This window comes from Podarcis muralis, chromosome 2 (genome assembly GCF_964188315.1).
Source record: "Podarcis muralis chromosome 2, rPodMur119.hap1.1, whole genome shotgun sequence".
NCBI lineage: Eukaryota > Metazoa > Chordata > Lepidosauria > Squamata > Lacertidae > Podarcis > Podarcis muralis.
This window is the reverse complement of record NC_135656.1, coordinates 5,119,661-5,144,250: the sequence shown is the minus strand read 5'-3', so window position 1 is coordinate 5,144,250 and position 24,590 is coordinate 5,119,661. Positions and strand designations below refer to the sequence as shown.

Genomic DNA, 24,590 nt, shown 5'->3' with positions numbered 1-24,590 from the left:
GGTGGGGCTGGCGGGGGTGGGGGCCGGAGCCCAGCCAATCGACTGCATTGATTGGCTGGGCAGGTTTTTAAAAAGAGATTTTATATCTCTCTCTCATCATTGCAGTCTTTTGGTGCGGGGATAGACGAGTCTGTCACAATTGGGCCTGAGTGGTGGCAACAGCAGGCCTGGATCCGGTCCCGATGGAGGACAGATGCGGATGGTGTGGAGCCAATTATTTCGTTCCCAATGGCGTTTTATAGGTACAGGAGACAAGAGCTTTCGCCTCCCCCTGTCACCTGAATGGGTTAATTCTTTATAATATCACCGGGGTTTATTTATTTGGTCATGTTAGGTAATGTGGGGAGGGGGCGAGTCCTAAGTGCAGCTGGCATTTCTTTTAGCTTTCTGGCTCTCCCCCGCCTCCCACGATAGAATTTACCGTCTCATTTATGCCTGGGATTTATTCCAAAGAGAGCTTGTTAATTGAATTACCAACCAAAGGGAAGCCCTGGGAACAGGCCCCAGGATGCAGTCATGTTCGGAAAGGGATTCTCTTCCCTTCCAGTCCAGGATTGAATGTGCTTCAATAGTGGGGCGACCTGCCTAGAAAGCGAAGGTGAGGTGGGAACTGCCTTTTGTCTGAATGGCACAGGTATATCTCTGATCTGCCAGAAACCAGACCCAGGGATGGCTAGAGGAATTGCACAGCTGCTGTTAACAAGGTTTACATAAGGCTCATGGTCCAAGGCCAGTTGCCTGTTTCAGAGCACATGTGCCGTATGGGCATGACTTAGATTAGGAAACTGGGTTTGGATTCTTATTCCTACTGCATTTCTGGGTGTGTGCAATTTCTTTATTTTTTTAAAAAAAGCAATAACCAACTGTCACATAAGTTAGACTGACTTGTAACCCAAGCCTATGTCTTTGTACTCAGAAATCACGGTGTCTAGTGAGACCTTTGTTCAGCTATGTGCTTGTCAGATTGCAGCTCCATATTGTGTTTCTTTGCACACTCAGGCTGCAGTTCTAGCTGTGTCTCCTCAGAAGTAAGACCTATTGAATTCAGTAGTACTTCAGGCAAGTGAGGTTAGCATTGCAGCCTTAGTCCTATTGAACTTGGTGGGATTTGCTTCTGAGTTGGCAAATATAGGATCACTGTAAATAAATATAGGATTGTTGTAAATAAAAAATGTGGCTGTGTATACACGTGCACATCTTTTCAGTTCATGCTTACAGTGAAGTAGGTTTCTATCTAACATGGAATTGGGATTGGAGTTAATTCCATTCCTGTGTGTTAATTCTAATCTTGTATATGTGGTGTTGGTAAACTTCATGGCTGAGTACATTCACCACAGACCTTCTAATTTTGCTCTGCACATGGCAACCATTCCATCTTGTAATCACCTAGTCTCTTCTGGATTGTCAGAATTTGCATCCCCCTCCCCGACTCCCATCCTGCCTACCTGGGGGGGGGAGGAGGGGTTAGCTCCATATAACAAACAGCCAGACACTGGGTGAGGCCTCCTAAGCATAAACAGAGAGTGAGTGATCTTGGCACAGAGATTCCTTAACCCACTGCCTTCCCTCAAGGCCTGTTAGCTGCCTTGCCTTATCTTGTCACTTTAGGCCACCATATTATCCTAATCAGAGAACTTTGTTCTTGATCCTTCCTTCTAACAGGTCAGATTGTGAACTGTGGAAGGAAGTTTATGTGAACAGAATAGCAGATTGAGTCAAACTTATTTGTAATTATATTACAAATAATTAATGAAACCACAAGATGTGAGTTGCCCTGCCAACAATAATAGTAGTGTGTAATAATCAGAACTTTCATAATAATCAAATTAGCGTATTATAAAATGGCTTGTAATAGGCAACCAAACACATTTTTGGAACTGTTCATAGCGATTGGAAGTCCAGAGGGGGTATAAACTGGGGGTAACTATATCCCCCCTCAAAGTTTCTGTATTCCCCAATTTTATGGAAACAAATATGAAAACAACTTGAAAGATTGGGGGGGGGGGGGAATACCTGGTCTGCCCTGGTTTTTCCACCCTCCCAGGCCTTTCCATTTGTAACTGTTCATTGTTTAATTTTGGGATGATTAATATCAGGATGATATATGCTTATACACTTTTATATTATTATAAAGATTCCTTTATCTAACAGAAACAGAAACAAATCAATAACTCCCATCCCACAAACACATTTTAAAAGCCATAGAATGTTAATCAGCTGAAGGCCTGGTTGAAGACAAAGGTCTTTGCCTGGTGCCTAAAGATATGCAATTAAGGTGCCAGGCAAGCCTCCCTGGGGAGAGCATTTCACAAATGGGGAGCCACTGCAGAAAAGCCCCGTTCTAGTGCTGCCATCCTCCACAAAATGCAAAGGTGCATGCAGCTGCCTCTGCAAGGCTTTGCAAAGTTAGCTAAGGTTCCTCTCTCTCCCCCCCCCCCCACTCCCCTTTTGCCCAATCCCAAGCAAGTCGATTTGGAAGTCTATTAAGTTCAGGGGGATTTACTCCCAGGTATAGCCGGGGAGGTGCCAGGCTGCCTACAGAGAAGAGACCTGCAAAACGGGTTTGAGGTTGCAAATAAACGTTTGTTAGGCTTCTATGTGCAGTGAAAAGGATGAGGTGGTGCTTATTTAGGAGTTGTTCCACAACCACCCTGCTAAGCCCATGTAAATATAACTGCTGCACTCTGTCCTGGCTGTTTGATTCTCAGTGAAACAAAGCCAAATCAGCCTCCTCATCCACAATCACATCCTGGTTGAGGGAGGTCTTGCTCAGAGCCTACGTGGCGTTCAGCAACAGCAGATGAAGACCCAAGGGCTGGCCGATAGGACAATCCTCAGCAACTTCTCAGGTTGGTGGAGGGGCTGTCACACAGCCCAGTGACTTCTTGATGAGCATGGGTGGGAGGTTGGAAGGACTCTTTGAACAAGCTTCCTTAATTTACCCAGTTCCAGAGCCTATTTCTGCAAAGGAAAGGGAAGTTCGAACTGCGCATTTCCTCTCATTATTCTTTTCATATAGCCAAATTTTCATATAGTGAACCCTTGGTTATTTTTGCAGCTATGAGGCATGCTCTTCCCATTTCTATACTGCAGTTATCTGTTCTTGTTATTCTCTCTTTTTTTAAAAGAAATATTTATTATTATTAAATATTCAAGGTTTTACAAAAAAACAACATAAGTTTACAGAATAAAGTTTTACAAAAAAAAAAAACCATAGAAAATTAAAACAAAAATTAACAAACTAGGAAACACACATAGGAAAGAGAGAAAAAAAGAGAGATACAAAGTGCAAGGAAAAAACTAATAGCTAAAAAGGAAAAATTTAAAAAATAAATCCATTTTTCAATATCTTTAGACTCGTTTACTTATTTCCTTGACCTCCTCACACCTCCCCTTTTTGTACTCCCGTTTAAAAAAACATTTCAGCAAATCCTTACCCTCTTTCATTTATCTTTACTCTATATCTTAACCTATTATAACTATATATTTTCATCCATTATCCATCCGTATTTACATGTTCTTATTAATCTTATTACCAATACCACTTATTTTCAATCCAACATCATTTTAACATTCATTAATTTTACAGTATTTCTGCAAATAGTCTTTAAATTTCTTCCAGTCTTCTTCCACCAACTCTTCTCCCTGGTCTCGGATTCTGCCAGTCATTTCTGCCAATTCCATATAGTCCACCACCTTCATCTGCCACTGTTCCAGGGTGGGTAAATCTTGTGTCTTCCAATACTTTGCAATCAGTATCCTTGCTGCTGTTGTTGCATACATAAAGAAAGTTCTATCCTTCTTTGGCACCAATTGGCCGACTATGCCCAAAAGAAAGGCCTCTGGCTTCTTCTGGAAGGTATATTTAAATACCTTTTCCATTTCATTATAGATCATCTCCCAGAAAGCCTTAATCTTTGGGCACGTCCACCAAAGGTGAAAGAATATACCTTCATTTTCTTTACATTTCCAACATTTATTATCAGGCAAATGATAGATTTTTGCAAGCTTGACTGGTGTTCTTGCTATTCTCCTAACTGGATCTCAGTGTTTTATTTTCTTCCTCCCACCTCTGATATTTTAATCAGCTGGGACCCCAAACTTGGTAATGGGTTACTTTCATTTGTATGTGTTCTTTTTAATTTTAGTGGATCCTGAACTTTGGAGGATGTTGCTGCCATTTATTTGGAGTTGGTGGTTGACCTCCATTCTTCAGCTGCATTGCTGACCTGTACAGTCATAGAATCACAGAATGATAGAGTTGGAAGGGACCCCAAGGGCCATCTAGTCCAACCCCCTGCAATGCAGGAATCTCAGCTAAAGCATCCATGACAGTAGGCCACCCAACCTCTGCTTGAAAACCTCCAAGGAAGGAGAGTCCACCACCTTCCAAGGACACATGGCTCCCCCTCCGAAATCTTGGGAACTGTAGCTTGTTAAGGTTTCAGGATTCTTTAGGGAAAGTCATGTGTTTTAAATGTGTGTTAATGTATAGTGTGGATGAAGCAAACAGCAATCACATCCACACCAAACATGTTAAGCAATCTTAACAGTCCATGAATCCTGGGAACTGTAGTTTAAAGTTGCTGACTTCTCAGATTTACACTTCTCAGCACCCTTAACAAATGACAATTTCCAGGATTCTCCATGACTAAGTGGTAAGAGTGCTTAAATGTATGCATACCCTCCAACATTCCTCAGATGAAAATAGGGACATTTCTCACTCCTCTCAACTGACCCTCCTTGAACCCCCATTTTTGTACCCCCCCCCTTGCAGAGCATTTCCCATCAGAAGATGGGTGGGAACCACCACCTCCCTAATGGGACATAGCAGACATGCCCTCCCCCGTCCTGAGAAAACCCCTTTATTTTATTTTATTTTATTTTTATTTTATTACTTGGTAGATTTACAAAAAGAAATACCCAGAAATTTATTTATTTTTAGAAAGGGGCAATATTCGATGTAGACGCACCAAGTTTTGTTTTTTAAATCAAGATCCATTCTGTTCCCTCTTTCTTCCTGTTCTTTCTGAAGGCTTACTAAATGCAGACTCCATGCATGATTTCAACACCAGTCATTTCGCTGCCCCCTTTCTGTCTGCTGAATAATAGTTCTGGAGAAGGCAAAAGCTTGCACACTGTTTTCTTTCTAACATCTTTAACATTGCTTGAGAAAGGTATTTTGTAATGTAGATTTTGAATGAAGAAAGGAAGTTAAGATCATTTTTTTAAGACTATGGTGGCAACTTAAGCCACATGTATGAATTGGCTCTTAGACCTGGAACCTGGTTCCAAGTTGTGCCCAGGAAACTCATGAAACAATTGGCGATTAAATGACCTTTGAGCATGGGCAGAGTGCCTTTCTCTCTTCCTTGAGCACATCCTGGGTTCCATGGGTCAGTGTCAGAGCCTGTTGCATTTCTGGAAGGGATGAGGAGAGGAGGAGTCTGAGGTCCATCACTGTGTACATGTGCCTGTTTATTTATCTGTTAACCAGACCCAGCCTGGTTACCTGTAAAAAGTTTAGGGGAAATGTGTTTGGTGAATCAGGTCACATGCTACCCTAGAACAAACCAGAGATGTTTGAATTAGCACCAGCACCTTCTGTTGCAGAGATGGAGAACCTGAGACTCTTTGGATGTTGTTGGACTACAACTTCCATCATCTCTGACTCTGACCTTTGTCCATGCTGGGCAAAGGGGCAAGATTAGACGTAGATGCACAAAGTTGTTGTTTTTTTAATCAAGACTCCTTGCTCTCCGTTCTGCTCCCCCTTCCTTCCTTCCCAGGGCGGCCCTTGCCCTCTGCCTGCCCCTCAGAGCCAGCACTTCACACAGGGCTGGGCCTTGGCAGTGGCAGCCTCTTCTCGTCTGCTCTCTAGCAGCTGCTATGAGCTGCCCAAGGAAGTGGGGCAGTAGCAGCGGCCATGGAGAGGCTACAGGGGCTCCCTTGCCTTCTCGGCTGCTCTGGACAAGTGCCGGATCTTCCTCTTTTTTGAGCTCGGCAGCAGCGGCACTCATGGATGAAATAGGGACATTCTGGGATCAAATGAGAAGCTGAGATGGCTTTCGTAATTCTGGGACTGTCCCTGACATAGCTGATAGGTTTGATTACAGAAAATTCATTGCTGATATTTGTGAGTCTGAAGATTGGGGAAGTATTGCTTAACGGAGTGAATGTTTTGAATAGTTTTTTGGGGGGCAACTCACAAGCAAAAATTCGAAAGTCCTGTTTTATTTTTATTTTCCCTTTGTTTCTTTTCTCATATATATGTCCCTCCTTTTTATCTTATTTCTTCTCTTTTCTTTTGTTTTCCTTTGGTGTCCTCTGCTCTGGGCCGTTACTGGGTTCCAGGATTACACACACATGAAGGTGGTGGACGGATGGAGGGACCCTGAGTGAGAAACTGGAAGAAGAAACGAAAGCTCCCAGGTGAGAGCTGGGAGGGTTCACCACTTTCTGTGTGAGACAAGGACTCTGAATTTTCTTTCTTCTTTCTTCAGACAATCTTAACCGCTATATCTCAAATTCCTACATGCAACCTCAAACTTCCATCATTTATAAATAACTTTCACCTTTCTGATGTCAACAACAGACTAGAAAATATTTTTGTTCATTAAACAGGAAGCTGCCTTAAATATCTCAAGTTTAGGACGGTTGAGACTGACTAACCGAAGTGCTCCGAGGGTTTCAGAGAGTGGAGCGTTACAGCCCTGCCTGGAGATACCAGGGATGGAACCCAAGGCCTTTGCATGCAAAGCAGATGCACGGCCCCATAGCTGTTGCTTTTCCGCAAACATTAATACCTTGCTCAGTCCCTGAAAGGGCAGGCAGCTCCAGAGCTCCACAGATTTCACCCGAGTTTTAATTGATTTTAACTTGTTTTAAACCAAGCGTTTTATTAACTGTTTTATTAACTGTTATTTTAACCTGGAAGCTGGAGAGCGGAAGAATGTGAACTGTGAGATAAGCAAAAATTAACAAACTTGGAGCTTATCTGTTCTGTCAGGATCCCGTTTATCAAGTGGAAGGGTGGAAGGTGACTGAACTTGACACAGTAATTGTTGAGATTTTAACTTAGCTTTGAACCTAAAAAGGCACCCAGAGGCAAGAAAAGAATCCGGACCAGTCCCAGTAATGATACTGGGGCTCATAAATCCAGTAAAGCAGAGAAACAGATGAGAATACCTTGCTCATACCCAAGCTGGGCTCCCCTAGCCCTATTCGTAAGACAAATTCATGTGTGGAGCCAAGCCAAGTAGCCACGCCCTTAATACAATGCATGTCTGCCCTCTGGTGAAAGTCTGTTAGGTGTGTATCTTTTGGCATGCATCACTGTGCCTGAGGACACCAGGTGGTGCAGCCTGGGACATGCATGAGAAATTGGGGCATGGGATAGCAGCTCCTTGCAGATGTTCTTGTTATTATCTCTGCTCTTTCTACCCAAGGGAACTTAGGTTGGTATTGTGTAACTTTTGAACTGGGCTCCTGTGATCTTCCACCCAGGGGACTGATCTGAACTCAACTGCACCCGCTTAGCTTCAGCAATGCTGCAGTGGATTCTCCCAGATCAGTTAGGCTTTTAAAGCCCTGCAAGGCATTGAGTCTGAGGGTGCTGTGTATGTGTGCCATCATGTATATGTAAGGTAACCTTGAGCATAAAGACTGGCACCTTTTCCCCCCTGGCAGAGTTTATGTACCTTTAACCGATGTATGACAGGCAGAAATCCAGCAGGTCAGAAGAACCAACATTTTGAGTGTTATCCCTTGGAAGCCTATGGGATTTAAATTCCCACTTTTAATTGCTTAAAGGGGTTGTTGTGGATCCCTTTGTGTGCTGTCACTGACTTGAATTTGTATAAGATTTCAGGCTTGGACACAATTGTATTTGAACTTGGTGGAGCTTACATTTTGAACCATGTACAGTTTGAATCATGTGTGCAAGCATATGGATGGAGTCAGAGGGTGTGTATGTGGGGTTCTTAGTGCACGTGGGGGGGGGAGGGGGTTATTAGTGATTATATGAAAGAATGGGTGCGGATGACTAGTACCTGCTGAAACAAACATGGAAGAGAAGTGAAATGAGACTTTTTCAAAAAAGAACAGGCTGATACCCCACCCTCGCCCACTCCACCTCTTTTCCCCTTCCCCCCCTAATGTAACACTAATGTCTCAACAAATGAAACCGACTGTGGCGATCACACAGGGTCCCCGGACGTTTGACGGTCTATTGATCCCTGTGCCACCACTGTGATTGCCTCTTGGCTGCCACCAACCCGTTTCTCTTGGGTATACACGGAGTCCAGACAGTTGTTAATCATGTTTATTTTTATAGGCACGAACAACTAACAACTTCAAACTGATTATCCCAACTATCTATCTGACTCCACCTAACAGCTCCTCTCACTCTCTCACCACACAACTGGACCAACCCACAGACTCAACCTTCCTTCTCCAACTCCCAACTCTCAACTGACTTTCAAACAACACCAACTCTCTAACTCCACCTCCTCCCCTCGGGTTCTCACTGGCCAATCACATCACACTCATTTAACCCTTTCCTTATGACCCACCTAGGAGGCAAACGCCACACCGACCTGTAGAAAATGTTCCTTGAATAAAGAGACATTGCACATACATTGTAAACAAGACATCTTTAATAAAAAATACATTTTTTAAAAAAGAACAGGGTGCCTTGAGAATTGAGCAGTGCCTGCTAATAATTCAGGCACGGCCAGCAAATGGACTGCAAGTCCTAATGTAATTGTTTTTATGGAACTAAGCAGGTCTGAGCTTGCTACTACCCCAGTGGGAGGAAGCCTGGGCATCCCATAGGTGCTGCTTTGAGCACGAAGAGAGCAATACACAATTTTAACAAATACCATTTCTGCCTTTAAATGGAGATGAAATGAACTAGGCATGCAGTTTTTTTCTACTTTGTAAGTTCATTAGTAACAATGACGGGGTTCAATACTGGATTGCAGGAAGGGGCCGTGCCCCAGGGGCTGGCAACCCATGCTACACCACTGATCCTCCGGATTTCGCATGGAGGAGGCTCTTGAAGGGCCTCAGGGGATGATCATAGCGTACAGGCAGGTTCATATGGGGAGAGGCAGACCTTGAGCTATTGCAGTCCTGAGACAGTTAAGACTTTGAACTGAACCCAGAAACTAATTGGCAGCTAGTGCAGTTCAACCAGGATTGGTGTAATATGCTCAAACTGCCTTGCTCCAATGAGCAACCTGGTCACCAAATTCTGCACCAGCTGAAGCTTCTGAATAGTCTTCAATGTTGCGGTGGATTCTTCCAGATCAGGGGTGTCTAATGTGATGGCTTCCAGATGTTTCTGGACTACAGCTTCCAGCATTGTTGTGCATCGTTTTTGTGACTGAACCAGTGCAGATTTTCATCCCAGGTATTTTAAATGTTTTATTAACGAAAAATGTAACAACAATTTGGTTATTTGACGAGTACTGGAGCTCAAGGTTAGCAATTTTTATATTCAAAAGGTTTCTGTGTTTTGACTTCTAATATAGTGGAACTTAATGAAATCTGTCTCAGAAAAGACAAAGCAGCAATCAGTTTGCCAAGATGTCACTGCTGTATTGCAATGTCAAAAAGTGTCATAGTTTATGCAATGTTCAAAGGAGTCGAGTCTGATGCCTTGGCCATTCTGAGAACAGTGGGAGGTGACCAAAGATTTCAGGCTTGGACACAATTGTATTTGAACTTGGTGGATCTTACATTTTGAACCATGTACAGTTTGAACTATGTATGCAAGCATATGGATGGAGTCAGAGGGTGTGTATGTGGAGTTCTTAGTGCACGTGGGGGGGGGAGGGGGTTATTAGTGATTATATGAAAGAAAGGGTGCGGATGACTAGTACCTGCTGAAACAAACATGGAAGAGAAGTGAAATGAGACTTTTCCAAAAAAGAACAGGCTGATACCCCACCCTCACCCACTCCACCTCTTTTCCCCTTCCCCCCCTAATGTAACACTAATGTCTCAACAAATGAAACCGACTGTGGCGATCACACAGGGTCCCCGGACGTTTGACGGTCTATTGATCCCTGTGCCACCACTGTGATTGCCTCTTGGCTGCCACCAACCCGTGGGTATACACGGAGTCCAGACAGTTGTTAATCATGTTTATTTTTATAGGCACGAACAACTAACAACTTCAAACTGATTATCCCAACTATCTATCTGACTCCACCTAACAGCTCCTCTCACTCTCTCACCACACAACTGGACCAACCCACAGACTCAACCTTCCTTCTCCAACTCCCAACTCTCAACTGACTTTCAAACAACACCAACTCTCTCTTAAATGGAGATGAAATGAACTAGGCATGCAGGTTTTTTCTACTTTGTAAGTTCATTAGTAACAATGACGGGGTTCAATACTGGATTGCAGGAAGGGGCCGTGCCCCAGGGGCTGGCAACCCATGCTACACCACTGATCCTCCGGATTTCGCATGGAGGAGGCTCTTGAAGGGCCTCAGGGGATGATCATAGCGTACAGGCAGGTTCATATGGGGAGAGGCAGACCTTGAGCTATTGCAGTCCTGAGACAGTTAAGACTTTGAACTGAACCCAGAAACTAATTGGCAGCTAGTGCAGTTCAACCAGGATTGGTGTAATATGCTCAAACTGCCTTGCTCCAATGAGCAACCTGGTCACCAAATTCTGCACCAGCTGAAGCTTCTGAATAGTCTTCAGTGTTGCGGTGGATTCTTCCAGATCAGGGGTGTCTAATGTGATGGCTTCCAGATGTTTCTGGACTACAGCTTCCAGCATTGTTGTGCATCGTTTTTGTGACTGAACCAGTGCAGATTTTCATCCCAGGTATTTTAAATGTTTTATTAACGAAAAATGTAACAACAATTTGGTTATTTGACGAGTACTGGAGCTCAAGGTTAGCAATTTTTATATTCAAAAGGTTTCTGTGTTTTGACTTCTAATATAGTGGAACTTAATGAAATCTGTCTCAGAAAAGACAAAGCAATAATCAGTTTGCCAAGATGTCACTGCTGTATTGCAATGTCAAAAAGTGTCATAGTTTGTGCAATGTTCAAAGGAGTCGAGTCTGATGCCTTGGCCATTCTGAGAACAGTGGGAGGTGACCAAAGATTTCAGGCTTGGACACAATTGTATTTGAACTTGGTGGATCTTACATTTTGAACCATGTACAGTTTGAACCATGTATGCAAGCATATGGATGGAGTCAGAGGGTGTGTATGTGGGGTTCTTAGTGCACGTGGGGGGGAGGAGGGGGTTATTAGTGATTATATGAAAGAAAGGGTGCGGATGACTAGTACCTGCTGAAACAAACATGGAAGAGAAGTGAAATGAGACTTTTCCAAAAAAGAACAGGCTGATACCCCACCCTCACCCACTCCACCTCTTTTCCCCTTCCCCCCCTAATGTAACACTAATGTCTCAACAAATGAAACCGACTGTGGCGATCACACAGGGTCCCCGGACGTTTGACGGTCTATTGATCCCTGTGCCACCACTGTGATTGCCTCTTGGCTGCCACCAACCCGTGGGTATACACGGAGTCCAGACAGTTGTTAATCATGTTTATTTTTATAGGCACGAACAACTAACAACTTCAAACTGATTATCCCAACTATCTATCTGACTCCACCTAACAGCTCCTCTCACTCTCTCACCACACAACTGGACCAACCCACAGACTCAACCTTCCTTCTCCAACTCCCAACTCTCAACTGACTTTCAAACAACACCAACTCTCTCTTAAATGGAGATGAAATGAACTAGGCATGCAGGTTTTTTCTACTTTGTAAGTTCATTAGTAACAATGATGGGGTTCAATACTGGATTGCAGGAAGGGGCCGTGCCCCAGGGGCTGGCAACCCATGCTACACCACTGATCCTCTGGATTTCGTATGGAGGAGGCTCTTGAAGGGCCTCAGGGGATGATCATAGCGTACAGGCAGGTTCATATGGGGAGAGGCAGACCTTGAGCTATTGCAGTCCTGAGACAGTTAAGACTTTGAACTGAACCCAGAAACTAATTGGCAGCTAGTGCAGTTCAACCAGGATTGGTGTAATATGCTCAAACTGCCTTGCTCCAATGAGCAACCTGGTCACCAAATTCTGCACCAGCTGAAGCTTCTGAATAGTCTTCAATGTTGCGGTGGTTTCTTCCAGATCAGGGGTGTCTAATGTGATGGCTTCCAGATGTTTCTGGACTACAGCTTCCAGCATTGTTGTGCATCGTTTTTGTGACTGAACCAGTGCAGATTTTCATCCCAGGTATTTTAAATGTTTTATTAACTAAAAATGTAACAACAATTTGGTTATTTGACGAGTACTGGAGCTCAAGGTTAGCAATTTTTATATTCAAAAGGTTTCTGTGTTTTGACTTCTTATATAGTGGAACTTAATGAAATCTGTCTCAGAAAAGACAAAGCAATATTCAGTTTGCCAAGATGTCACTGCTGTATTGCAATGTCAAAAAGTGTCATAGTTTGTGCAATGTTCAAAGGAGTCGAGTCTGATGCCTTGGCCATTCTGAGAACAGTGGGAGGTGACCAAAGTTGAGCCATATTTTGACTTTATTGCTAAATTAAGCATCACTTAATTGTAGTTTCTCAGTATACGCAGTAATTTTCCCATTATTACTATTTTTGTGTGCAAAGTAACCTCTACAATCTGTAGCAACCTGTTCTCTTTCTGCTTCTTGAGAGCAAAGTATGTACATCTACACATGCATGCACACCCCACACAGATAACGAATCTCGATAGATATCGTATTAAATCCTGAAAGAACCTCAAATCACCATATTCTACTCTTGCAGATTTGTGATGAATTATTGTGGAGACAGTTGATGGCTTTCTGTATGCATTGGCCTTAAATTATTATTGTTACTTTTTTATTCAGAATTGTATGTTGTATCTTTTTTTTGTAAACTGCTGAGAGGTTTTATACAATCAAGCTGTTAAGTTGTTGCTGTTTGTTCCGATTCAGGGCTGAAGATCAGGTTTCCCCGGGGGGAGGGGAAGCAGCGGAGCAAATGGCGATGTGGATGAGCCCCCAGACTCCCATGTGAGCCCAGGACACAGAGGCAAAGGGTTTGTTTATGCCTTACTTCCCATAGTAAATGGCAGCAGAGTTGGGCTTTAGAGCCTTCTCCCTACCCAGCTCAGTCGGAGATGCGGGCTCTTAGAATTCATCCAGGGAATGTTATTAGGGAAGGTGGTCTTGGCATTGGAGGAGAGGGTAAGAAGATATAGCCTTGGCATGGGAAGCACCTGGGAGCCAGATTGAACCTCTGAGGTTCCCAATTCTCTATCCCTAGGATGGGATAACTAACATGACTCAAATGTTTGGCTTCACCCAGAGATTTCTGATGGAAGGGCTGAGGCTAGAATGATTTCACCTGGAGGAAGTTTATTTAAGCATGTAGTTTATGAGTTGCATCACTTTCCAGGAAGGACTTTCCCTCAGTCCCACTCCTCTCCATGAGTTGTCAGTTTCCTTGTTCTCAAGATCCTAGAGTAAATTTATTTTTCTTTTACAGGTATGTCACAATATCATTATCTGCTCAGGCAATCGCTAGTGTGATTTCCTTATCCTGGCTGTAGGTATAATAGTTATGAGGAAGCAATGAATGATGTAACTGCTGCTTCTCCACTGGTCCCCTTGCTCAACTTCCTCAAGGACATCTTCTTGCAACAGGTGGAGGGGAAGAGGGAAGGCAGAGGGGCTAGTGAAGGAACAGAATGGGGAGTGCGACAGAATCTTCTCCCATTGCCTCAGAACCTAAGGCTATAGATAGGATCTCTGGTGGGTGAGGTGGCAGTCCTACAGCTCCTCCCCCCCCCCCCCCCCCCGTTCAACGGTGTGTGTGTTCTGCAACATGTTCTAGTTCTGGATTTATACTGCTTGGCTTGTTCTGTGATGCTTCCCCAATGCTACCACATTACTGCTGGCTGGAGGAGCTGTAGTGCAACCAAAACAGAACAAGAATAAACAAGGAACATTTGTGTTAGAGAAAGTGACAGGATATGCACTCATTGAGCATGTGAAATAATATACCTGCCCCCAGGGGTGGGCTATGGTAATTTTTCGTAATATTCCACCATGTTCGAGCCCAAAATTTTATGCCCCCAAATGGATCTTCTCAGTTTTGTGCCCCCTTTGGCTTGGCACCCTGTGCCTGCACCACCTTAAATCTGGTGCTGCCGTTGCCCCAAATTATTGTTTGCAGGTGCAAATAGCTTTGGAAGTGGGATCACGTGTGACAACCACGATGGCCTCACAAGCACAGATCACCATGAATGTGCAGTAAAAAGGATGAAGTGGGGCTTATTTAGGAGTTGTTCCACAATCACCCTGCCAAGCCCATGTAAATATAACTGCTGCACTCTGTCCTGGCTGTTTGATTGACTGTTCATTTACAAGACCCTTGGTAACTCACTTACATTCTTGTTCTAGGAAGTGGTATGGGGATGGGGAGGCTGAGAGAAGACCCAAAACTATGATGTTTGAGTTTTGATTGGAATTTTTGGAAAAGAGAGGGAAAACAAAACTCCAAAACAAAAAGTAAGCAAGGTAGGAATTTGCAGCAGCTGACCAAAGTGAACACTATTCACCAGACCTGTATGGTGACCTGTTAGGGACTTGGGGTCAAACCATTTCCTTCCTGCAGGGCAAATAGGAGCTACATGGGGAGGGCAATTCAGAGTGGGGAAATGATGGCAGATGAAAGGGTTAAAGTGTCCTGATCCAGCCCCCTCCCCCTCCCCCCCTCCAGTGGCATGTAGCTTTGGGGAGGGGGACAAGGGGGGTCGTATTTATCCTAAAATCATGGTGTCAATAATGTATTGTATTTTTTCTTTTATCTTTTTGTCAACTGCTTTGAGGGTTTCTTGTATAATCATGTTTTGGTGACATGTGGTAAACCTGACTTTGCCACTGACTGAAATGCCTTAAACCTTTTGGGGGAGAGAGAAGCATCTGGTGGGCAAAAATATCTGGCTGGAGACCGTGTTCTGCTCTGTGGGTCAGATGTTGAGCAGGCCTGGGTCGGAGTAATGATTGGAGCTCAGCTAGAGGCTAAATGAGGCTGTTTGGAGACTATCATATCCTAATAGCAGGGAAGTGATTGAGATTGGCTTTGTTGCATGTCTGGTTTAGATCCCAAACTGGGATTCTGTGAGTGCATAACAACAATTATTTAATACTTTAGAAGTTCCCTAGCTCCTTTAAATACGCACATCTTCTTTCTAGCTGTGTTTGCTATTAAATCAGATGTGACTCTAATGGGCTTCTGACTTGCTGTCCATTTCACAATATTGCTGGTGATGATGTGCTCTCCGTTGCTACGAATCTGATTTGCACCCTGTCAATTTCTGGTTGGCTTATTCTGAGAGCAGGAGATCACTGCAGTGATTTCTCTCTGGAATGACTTCTGTAATTTTGCAATTGCATGGCCACTGGCTAGGATTTTCAGGCGATTTCTTGGTGAGACAAGTACACCAGATCTGAAAACAAGGCAACTTGCAGCTTTAACCGCTAATTAACTTTCTAGTGTAATGTTGCAATACAAAGGCTGTTAAATTCAAATTAGGAATGAATTTGCTATCTTGAGCTTTCATTAGTTGTGCAGTGCAGTCTATTAACAAAGTGAGGGTGTTAGAAAAAGCATTACAAAAGTCTATCACTCAGGATAACATTTCATGCATCTGTTGAAGTGCACTATTGTTTGTGAAAGTTTATGCTATGTTGTATTCATTGGTCTTTAAGGTGCCAAAAGATTCTGATGTTTGTTTCTAGGCAGCAAGGTGCCACAAACCTTTTGTGACCTACCTCCAAAGGAAACAGAACTTTTAGTGGGGCATGTACCTATGAAACAGCTTGTCACTCAGAAGTGAGGACAGACAGGCATAGCCATATACTTGGGACACCAGATAGGGGTAGAATCATGCGCAGTGAAAGCTATGATGTAATCACAGCCAGATCTAATGTTGCTACAAACATTGGATCCCACATCTTCCAGTGGAGTTGGCTGTGTTAGTCCATTACAATAATTATAACAGCCATGAAACACCTGGAAAAAACTAGCAGACTCATCCTAGCATAAACATTTCTCCCTCCATCCTGCTCCCACACTCGGACTCACGTGGGCATACTGGGGTGTGCATGAAAATGGGACCAAATGACCATGAGATGCAAAAAGTGCTGTCTCTGATAATTCTGTATAAAATTTATGATAGGCAAAGCTACCATTCAGCGGTAGTTTGGTGATAATCGCCCCAGTTTTGCTATTCTTATCCCTACCTTTAGTGCGACAGGAAACAGTTATTGTGATTCAAACCCAGCTGATAGAGCCAAATGTCTTGATAACTTTCTAATTCAGCTATTTCACCCTGTTTTGGAAATTTTAAATGTTTGATGCTTTAGCATGTTGGGAGCTGCCCAGAGTGGCTGGGGAAACCCAGCCAGATGGGCGGCTTATTATTATTATTACATTGCAGTCTCCTTTCACAATGCCTTTGTTGCAGAAAGGCACTTCCCAAGAAAGCAGTATACTGTCGCATAAAGCTGAAATGTAATCCCACTGTTTCTGGATGTTGCAATTTATTGCATCAGATTTGTGACCGTACTGAAGGCAATTGTTGTTGTTTTTTAATCATATTTATTGAAGTTTCCAAAAAAAAAAATTTCCAAAAAGACAAAAAAAATAAAATAAAATAAAATAAAAAACATTTACATTTAAAACCTCACTTTCAGTAACATCTTTCCAGGACTTCCCCACCCCTCCCCTTCTTGTATTCCATTTCCATTTATTTAGATCAACAAGTTCTTATCCCAACTTTTTAACCTTATCGTATTTGGCCCATTATTCAGTTTAGTTCATTTTAAATAACCTCTTTCCCTTTATATTCCACAGTCTTTAAACATTAATATCTCTTTTCTAAGGTCGACCCCAGTTCCCTTCCACGAATTCCCCTTTTTTATACTCATATCAAAACCAACATCGGGAAAAAAAGAAAGATTCAAAATATAATTATACACCATTTGGATTCCCAATCTCCCTCCCCTCTTTCCCGGTTTCAATCCCCAAAATCCATCAGTCTATCTGGTATCAGCCTGGAGACCTCACATCCGAGGCTCTTAATTCTCTCTCCGCTCCTCTTTGCCGGTTTTTTTGATAGTCTTTTATATCAGACACCCAATCTCGTAGAAGCTCTGTCTCAAAGATGTCCATTTTTCTTACATCCAGGCCTCTATATTTAAAAGTAAAGCTCCAATCTTGTTTCTTAATCCTTTTAGGCCTGAATGTCCCAAATGCTCCAACTTCCATCTTGCTCAAGTTTGTACTCCATAGGTCTTCAGATCTCCACGTCAGGAGATCTCTCCAGTCTTCCTTGTCCAGTTCAAGCCAAATTTCCATGATCCAATTCCTGTTTTCCTTTATGTCCTTTATGTCCTTCCTAACAGGCCCTTGGCCTTCCTTGGTCTTCTGCGGTGGTGTAACTCCTCCTTCGTTCCCTTCCAGATCATCATAGATCTCCTGTTCCCTCCCATCACATTTCTCAAGTTTCTTTTCCTGTTCAGCTGTAAGTATTTCCAATTTCGCTACAGGAGCTTTTTGTTCAGGAACCAAAACTTGCGTCAAGTCCCTTCCATTTTCAATAGATATGTCTATTGTCTCCTTCAGTATAGATACTCCTGTAGACAAAACAGTACTCTGTTCTTGAAGCTTTCCCAGGAGATAAAAAGTCCTGTTCAACTCCATCAGTATTTTTCCACTTACAGCCATTCTTGTAATGTCCCAAAACCCCCTCTAGAGGGGTTATGGTTACTTAGTTTCCTTCCAAATCCAAACCAAAAGTCAAACTAACTTGTTGTTCCTTGTTTTCAACACTTTATATCCAAATTGTAACAAATCTAACCAGCAAAGTCACAGAAACAAAGTTTTCTTTTTATTCTCCAACTTTGACAGCTACTTTGACAGCTGTCAAAATCTCTGTATCTCTTCACCAGGCTCTCTCGCGGATTACTCCCGGTTCCGGGGGGGGGGGGGGTTGCACTTTAACTCTCAGTCCACTCTTATCCTCCAGCACAATTACTTGTAATTTCAACTCGTGGAATTAATAACTTTTACCCAATAAAGAAAAGGCTCTTCTCTCGACCTTAGTTGTCAAATCCTTGCTTTAAATTGTTTACAATGAGGGGGAGACGGACTTCCTCTTTGCACCTCCCCCGCTCGTGCCGAATTTCAAGGGGAAAAAAGAAAAATTTCCATTTTAAGTCCGATTACCGTATTACTCATGGGTTGTAATTTTTAGTCCAAATGTTCAGAAGAAGAAGTCAGCGCTCTCCGTCGAATGGCTTGCGGCTTCGCTCAGCAGGGGAAGCAGAAGACTCTCAGCACCATGCCGCTCCCCGTCCCCCGTTCCGTAGCCTTTAAAAAGGCTCCTTCGCGGGTCGGGAAGGGCGCTAACGGTGCCTGCCGAGTCACCAGGTCCACGGGCTTCCGCGCCCGTGGTTTTTGAGGGTCCCCGCGTCGCCGGCGCGGCAGGACCCGATCCCTGCTGAGCAGATTCCCTCCGGAGCTCGGAGGGAATCCGCCATTCGGCGATGGCGCTAACCTGGAAGTCCCGTACTGAAGGCAATTGTTGTTGGTTTTTTTAAATAAGATATTTATTGAGATTTTACAAAAAATAGACAAGAGTTTACAAAGAAAAATAAAAATAAAACACAGAAAAGAAAAATACAATAATCGAAAAAGTAAAAACACATAATTAAAAGAAAAGAGAAAAAGAAGAAAAAATTAGAAAATGAATAGATCCATTTTTATGCCTTTTGCTTCAATTACTAGTTTCCTTGACTTCCACCCGCCTCCCCTTTTTTATTCCCATTTACCTAATCAATTCAGCAAATCCTTTGCCTATTTCCTTTATCTTAACTCTTTATCTTAACATATTTATAAATGAATATTTTCATCCCTTGTCAATCTATTTTTAACATATTCTTTTTAACTTTGTTGCTAACACCTCTTATTTTCAATCCAATGTCAAATTAACATTCAATAATTTTACAATATTTCTGCAAATAATCCTTGAATTTCTTCCACTCTTCTTCCACCGACTCTTCTCCCAGGTCACGGATTCTGCCAGTCATTTCAGCCAGTTCCATAAAATCCATCAACTTCATCTGCCGTTCTTCCAGAGTGGGTAACTCTTGCGTCTTCCAATACTTTGCAATCAGTATTCTTGCTGCTGTTGTCGCATACATAAAGAAAGTTCTATCCTTCTTTGACACCAATTGGCCGACTGCCCAGAGAAAGGCCTCTGGTTTCTTCAGAAAGGTGTACCTAAGTACCTTTTTCATTTCATTATATATCATCTCCCAGAAAGCCTTAATCTTTGGGCACGTCCACCAAAGGTGAAAGAATGTACCTTTACATTTCTTTACATTTCCAACATTTATTATCGGGCAAATGATAGATTTTTGCGAGCTTGACTGGTGTCATGTACCAACTATATATCATTTTCATAATATTTTCTCTTAAGGCATTACATGCCGTAAATTTCATACCAGTGGTCCACAACCGTTCCCAGTCAGCAAACATAATGTTATGTCCTATATCCTGTGCCCATTTAATCATCCATCTCCCTTTGTCTGAGAACCAAGGTCAGACCCACACACTTTGTTATTGTAGTGGAAACTCCCAGGCTGACTACAAGTGGAAAATTCCTCTACCAATTGTAGCAATTTTCCAAGCTCCTCTAGGGGGACACAGTATCAATCACAGTCAATGGTGTTACAAAGGAAACTCTTTCTCGATACTTCCAAAATCCCCCCTCCAGCAACAAACACGGAGAATGTCCTTAAACAAGTTCAATTGCAAAGCTCACTGTCCTTAAGCAAGTTCAATATTAAGCAAGTTCAATATTAAGCAAGTTCAATATTAAGCAAGTTCAATATTAAGCAAGTTCAAATTAAGCAAGAATGTCCTTAAGCAAGTTCAATTGCAATGCTTACTGTCCATCAAGTTACAATGTCTTTTAAGTAGTGCGACTCTCAATGCGGCAATTCTAGCAATCCTGGCAGCCCTTCCCCAGGATTGAGAGGTGGTCTTTATTCTTTTGTACCTTCCTCTGCAGGCTAAAAAAAAGTTTCTTTCCTTCTCCCCCCCTTCTCCTGCAATAAAGAGGGGGGATTCTCACGTTTTGACATTCGGATTTAAGACGTTAAAGTACAGCTTTAAAGGTCTCAGCTTAGAAAGTCTTTGCTTTGATCTTTGTACAAGAACGGAAGACGGACTTCCTGTTTGCGCCTTGCCGTTTCAGTGCCAAATCAATATTTTCCCCCCCCTTTTAGTCCCAATCTTCAAAGCTTCACCTACTTACGGGTTGTTGTTTAATAGCCAAATTGTCACAGGAAAAAGGTCAGCGCTCTCCGACAACAGCTGCACGGCTTCACTCCACGGACAAAGCGATCGACTCTCAGCACCGCGCCGCTCACCCCCGTTGCGGTCCAGACCCCCTTACGGGGTTCCCTCACGGTTCGGGGGGCGCTGAAGGTGCCCGCCAAGTCCCACGATCACAGGCTTCTCCCGCCTGTGAGTTTCAAAGGGGTCCCCGCTTCGCCGCAGCAGTAGACCCGAGTTCCGCGGAGCTCTCCCCTCTAAGCTAGAGGGAATCCGCCATTAGTCGTTGGCGCCGCCCCCGGAAGTCCGTAAAGGCCTGAAGGCAATTGTTGATGGCATGTATCCCTTTGGCAAATAAGCCGGTGAGTGAACTCCTGATGATGTGGTAATTTTTTTCTGGCAGGCTGTCATGAGGCCCTACTCACTGCACGTTCACACATGATGTTTGTTCACACTGCCCTGAACTGTAGTCATGTCCTTAACCAAGGGTGGGTGATGACCCAAACAATAGGAAGATCCCAGGGTTCTGGAACAAGGTCAGTATTTTTTTTTTTAAAAGAAATATTTATTCAAGTTTTACAAAAAGAAAACGTAAGTTTACAAAATAGAGAAAATTATAACAACAATTAACAAACTAAAATTATAACAACAATTAACAAACTAAAAAACACACATAGGAAAAAGAATAAAAAAGGTACAAAATACAAAAAAACAGTTAGCTGAAAAGAAGAAATTTAAAAAGAAAATATATCCATTTTTCAATATCTTTGGGCTCATTTACTTGTTTCCTTGACCTCCTCACACCTCCCCTTTTTGTATTCCCATTTACAAAAACATTTCAGCAAATCCTTACCCTCTTTCATTTATCTTTACTCTATATCTTAACTTATTATAACTGTATATTTTCATCCATTATCCATCCGTATTTACATGTTCTTATTAATCTTGTAGCCAATACCACTTATTTTCAATCCAACATCATTTTAACATTCATTAATTTTACAGTATTTCTGCAAATAGTCTTTAAATTTCTTCCAATCTTCTTCCACCGACTCTTCTCCCTGGTCTCGGATTCTGCCAGTCATTTCTGCCAATTCCATATATTCGATCACCTTCGTCTGCCACTCTTCCAGTGTGGGTAAATCTTGTGTCTTCCAATACTTTGCAATCAGTATCCTTGCTGCTGTTGTTGCATACATAAAAAAAGTTCTATCCTTCTTTGGCACCAATTGGCCGACTATGCCCAAGAGAAAGGCCTCTGGTTTCTTCAGGAAGGTATATTTAAATACCTTTTTCATTTCATTATAGATCATCTCCCATAAAGCCTTAATCCTTGGGCACGTGCACCAAAGGTGAAAGAATGTACCTTCAGTTTCTTTACATTTCCAACATTTATTATCGGGCAAATGATAGATTTTTGCAAGCTTGACTGGTGTCATGTACCGTACCACCTGTAGATCATTTTCATAATATTCTCTCTTAAGGCATTACATGCCGTAAATTTCATACCTGTGGTCCACAACCGTTCCCAGTCAGCAAACATAATGTTATGTCCTATATCCTGTGCCCATTTAATCATCTATCTCCCTTTGTCTGAGAACCAAGGTCAGACCCACACACTTTGTTATTGTAGTGGAAACTCCCAGGCTGACTACAAGCGGAAAATTCCTCTACCAATTGTAGCAATTTTCCAAGCTCCTCTAGGGGGGGACACAGTATCAATCACAGTCAATGGTGTTACAAAGGAAACTCTTTCTCGATACTTCCAAAATCCCCCTTCCAGCAAGAAACACGGAGAATGTCCTTAAACAAGTTCAATTGCAAAGCTCACTGTCCTTAAGCAAGTTCAATATTAAGCAAGTTCAATATTAAGCAAGTTCAATATTAAGCAAGTTCAATATTAAGCAAGTTCAATATTAAGCAAGTTCAAATTAAGCAAGAATGTCCTTAAGGCATTACATGCCGTAAATTTCATACCTGTGGTCCACAACTGTTCCCAGTCAGCAAACATAATGTTATGTCCAATATCCTGTGCCCATTTAATCATAGCAGATTTAACCGTCTCATCCTGAGTGTTCCATTTTAACAGCAAGTTATACATTCTTGAAAGTATCTTAGTTTTGGGATCTAACAGTTCTGTTTCCAATTTTGATTTTTCCACCTGGAAGCTAATTTTTTTATCCAAATTATAAGCCTCTCTTATTTGATAATAATGAAGCCAGTCTCGCACTTTGTCTTTTAATTTCTCAAAACTCTGCAGTCTCAATATGTCTCCTTCTTGCTCCAAAATTTCCCAATATTTCGGCCACTTGGCCTCCATATTGAGCTTTTTCTGAGCCTTTGCTTCCATCGGTGACAACCACCTTGGGGTTTTGTTCTCAAGTAAGTCTTTATACCTTATCCAGACACTAAACAATGCTTTCCTGACAATATGGTTTTTAAATGCTTTATGTGCTTTAACCTTGTCATACCACAAGTATGCATGCCACCCAAAAACATTATTAAAACCTAGATACAAAATGTCTGTGTTCTCAAGAAGCAGCCACTCTTTCAACCAGCAGAATGCTGCTGATTCATAATAAAGTTTAAGGTCTGGCAGGGCAAATCCACCTCTTTCCTTTGCATCAGTTAGTATTTGAAATTTTATTCTGGGCTTCTTGCCCTGCCAGACAAATCTAGAAATGTCTCTCTGCCACTTCTTGAAACAGTCCATTTTGTCCAGAATTTGTAGTGATTGAAACAAAAACAACATTCTTGGCAATACATTCATCTTTATAGCAGCAATTCGACCCAACAAGGAAAGCTTCAAATTTGACCATATTTCTAAGTCCTTTTTCACTTCTGACCAACATTTTTCATAGTTATCTTTAAATAAATTCCCATTTTTAGCTGTCATGTTAATCCCCAGGTATTTCACTTTCTTAACCAATGTTAAACCTGTCTCATTCTGTTTTTTTTTAATAAAATTTTTATTAGTTTTTCAAACACAAAATAAACACAAACAATACACAATACATAAACAAACAAACAAACATTAAACATAACAAAAAAAATTCCTTGCAGTAGCACCTTAAAGACCAACTAAGTTAGTTCTTGGTATGAGCTTTCGTGTGCATGCACACTTCTTCAGATACACATGAAAAGCTCATACCATGCACACGAAAGCTCATACCAAGAACTAACTTAGTTGGTCTTTAAGGTGCTACTGCAAGGAATTTTTTTTGTTTTGACTATGGCAGACCAACACGGCTACCCATCTGTAACTGAAACATTAAACATGTATAATTTCATAACCTTCTTTTCATAAACCTTACTTCCCGGACTTCCCCATGCCTCCCCTTTTCTGCATCCTTGTTTTTACATTTCTTCAGCAACTCCCTCAGTTAACCAATTGTTCAGTTCATTTTCTTTTAGGTTAGTCAAGGGATTGGGTTAGTCAAGAAGAAAGTCCATACCCTGTTAACATCCTCTAATGTTGTTGCCTAAGTGGTGTCTCATTGTAGCAAATGTCTAATATAAATCCTTCAAGTGCACATCCCCATCCAACAAGCTGGAACAAATGTGGCTGAATTCAGGACTTGGGTATAGATCGAAGATCTTGTGTTATGCTCTGGATGGAAGCAAGAAGTGTGCAAATATGTTTTGCAGTCAGCTGGTTTCTATTATATGCTGGTGCCTATTTGTCTACTATGCAGTTTTGCAGTATCATCCATAAAATGAACCTGCATGTGGACAGGTCTATGCTTGGATTGATGGTGAGGTGAATATTTTTTCACTAGTCCTAGTGTACAGTCATACCTCGGAAGTCAAACAGAATCCATTCCGGAAGTCCATTTGACTTCTGAAATGTTAGATTTCCAAAGCGCAGCTTTTGATTGGCTGAGGAAGCTCCTGTAGCCAATCGGAAGCCATGGAAGCCTCGTTGGATGTTCGGCTTCCAAAAGAATGTCAAAACCCCGGAAAATTCATTGCAGGTTTTTGATCATTTGGGAGCCAGAACGTTTGACTCCCAAGGTGTTCAGGAGTCGAGGTACAACTGTACAGTACTGTACAGTCTCCTGCCCGTGGGTCCAGATGATGAAGATGTCATCTCAATATAACTTGGGGGAGGTGTTTGTGGGCAGAAGCAGAAGTAAGTGTTGTTCTAAAATAGCCATGGATATGTTTGCA

General features: G+C 42.3%; 1 protein-coding gene across 7 annotated transcripts in view; it reads left to right on the top strand.

Moving 5' to 3' along the window:
* The window catches only part of B4GALNT1 (beta-1,4-N-acetyl-galactosaminyltransferase 1), a 57,516-nt gene that overhangs the window by 1,677 nt on the left and 31,249 nt on the right, over positions 1-24,590 (top strand). For 2 of the 7 annotated variants that reach the window (XM_077923781.1, XM_028721336.2), the window contains one exon: positions 106-242. The exons of 1 other annotated variant lie outside the window; for it this stretch is intronic. In XM_077923781.1, the coding sequence (XP_077779907.1) occupies positions 229-242 (14 nt within the window). In that variant the 5' untranslated portion in view covers positions 106-228. Of the gene's footprint in view, positions 1-105; positions 243-2,642; positions 2,850-6,354; positions 6,433-12,266; positions 12,289-24,590 lie in introns of those variants that run through there. 4 more of the 7 variants (XM_077923782.1, XM_028721335.2, XM_028721329.2 and 1 more) reach the window with 4 other exon arrangements.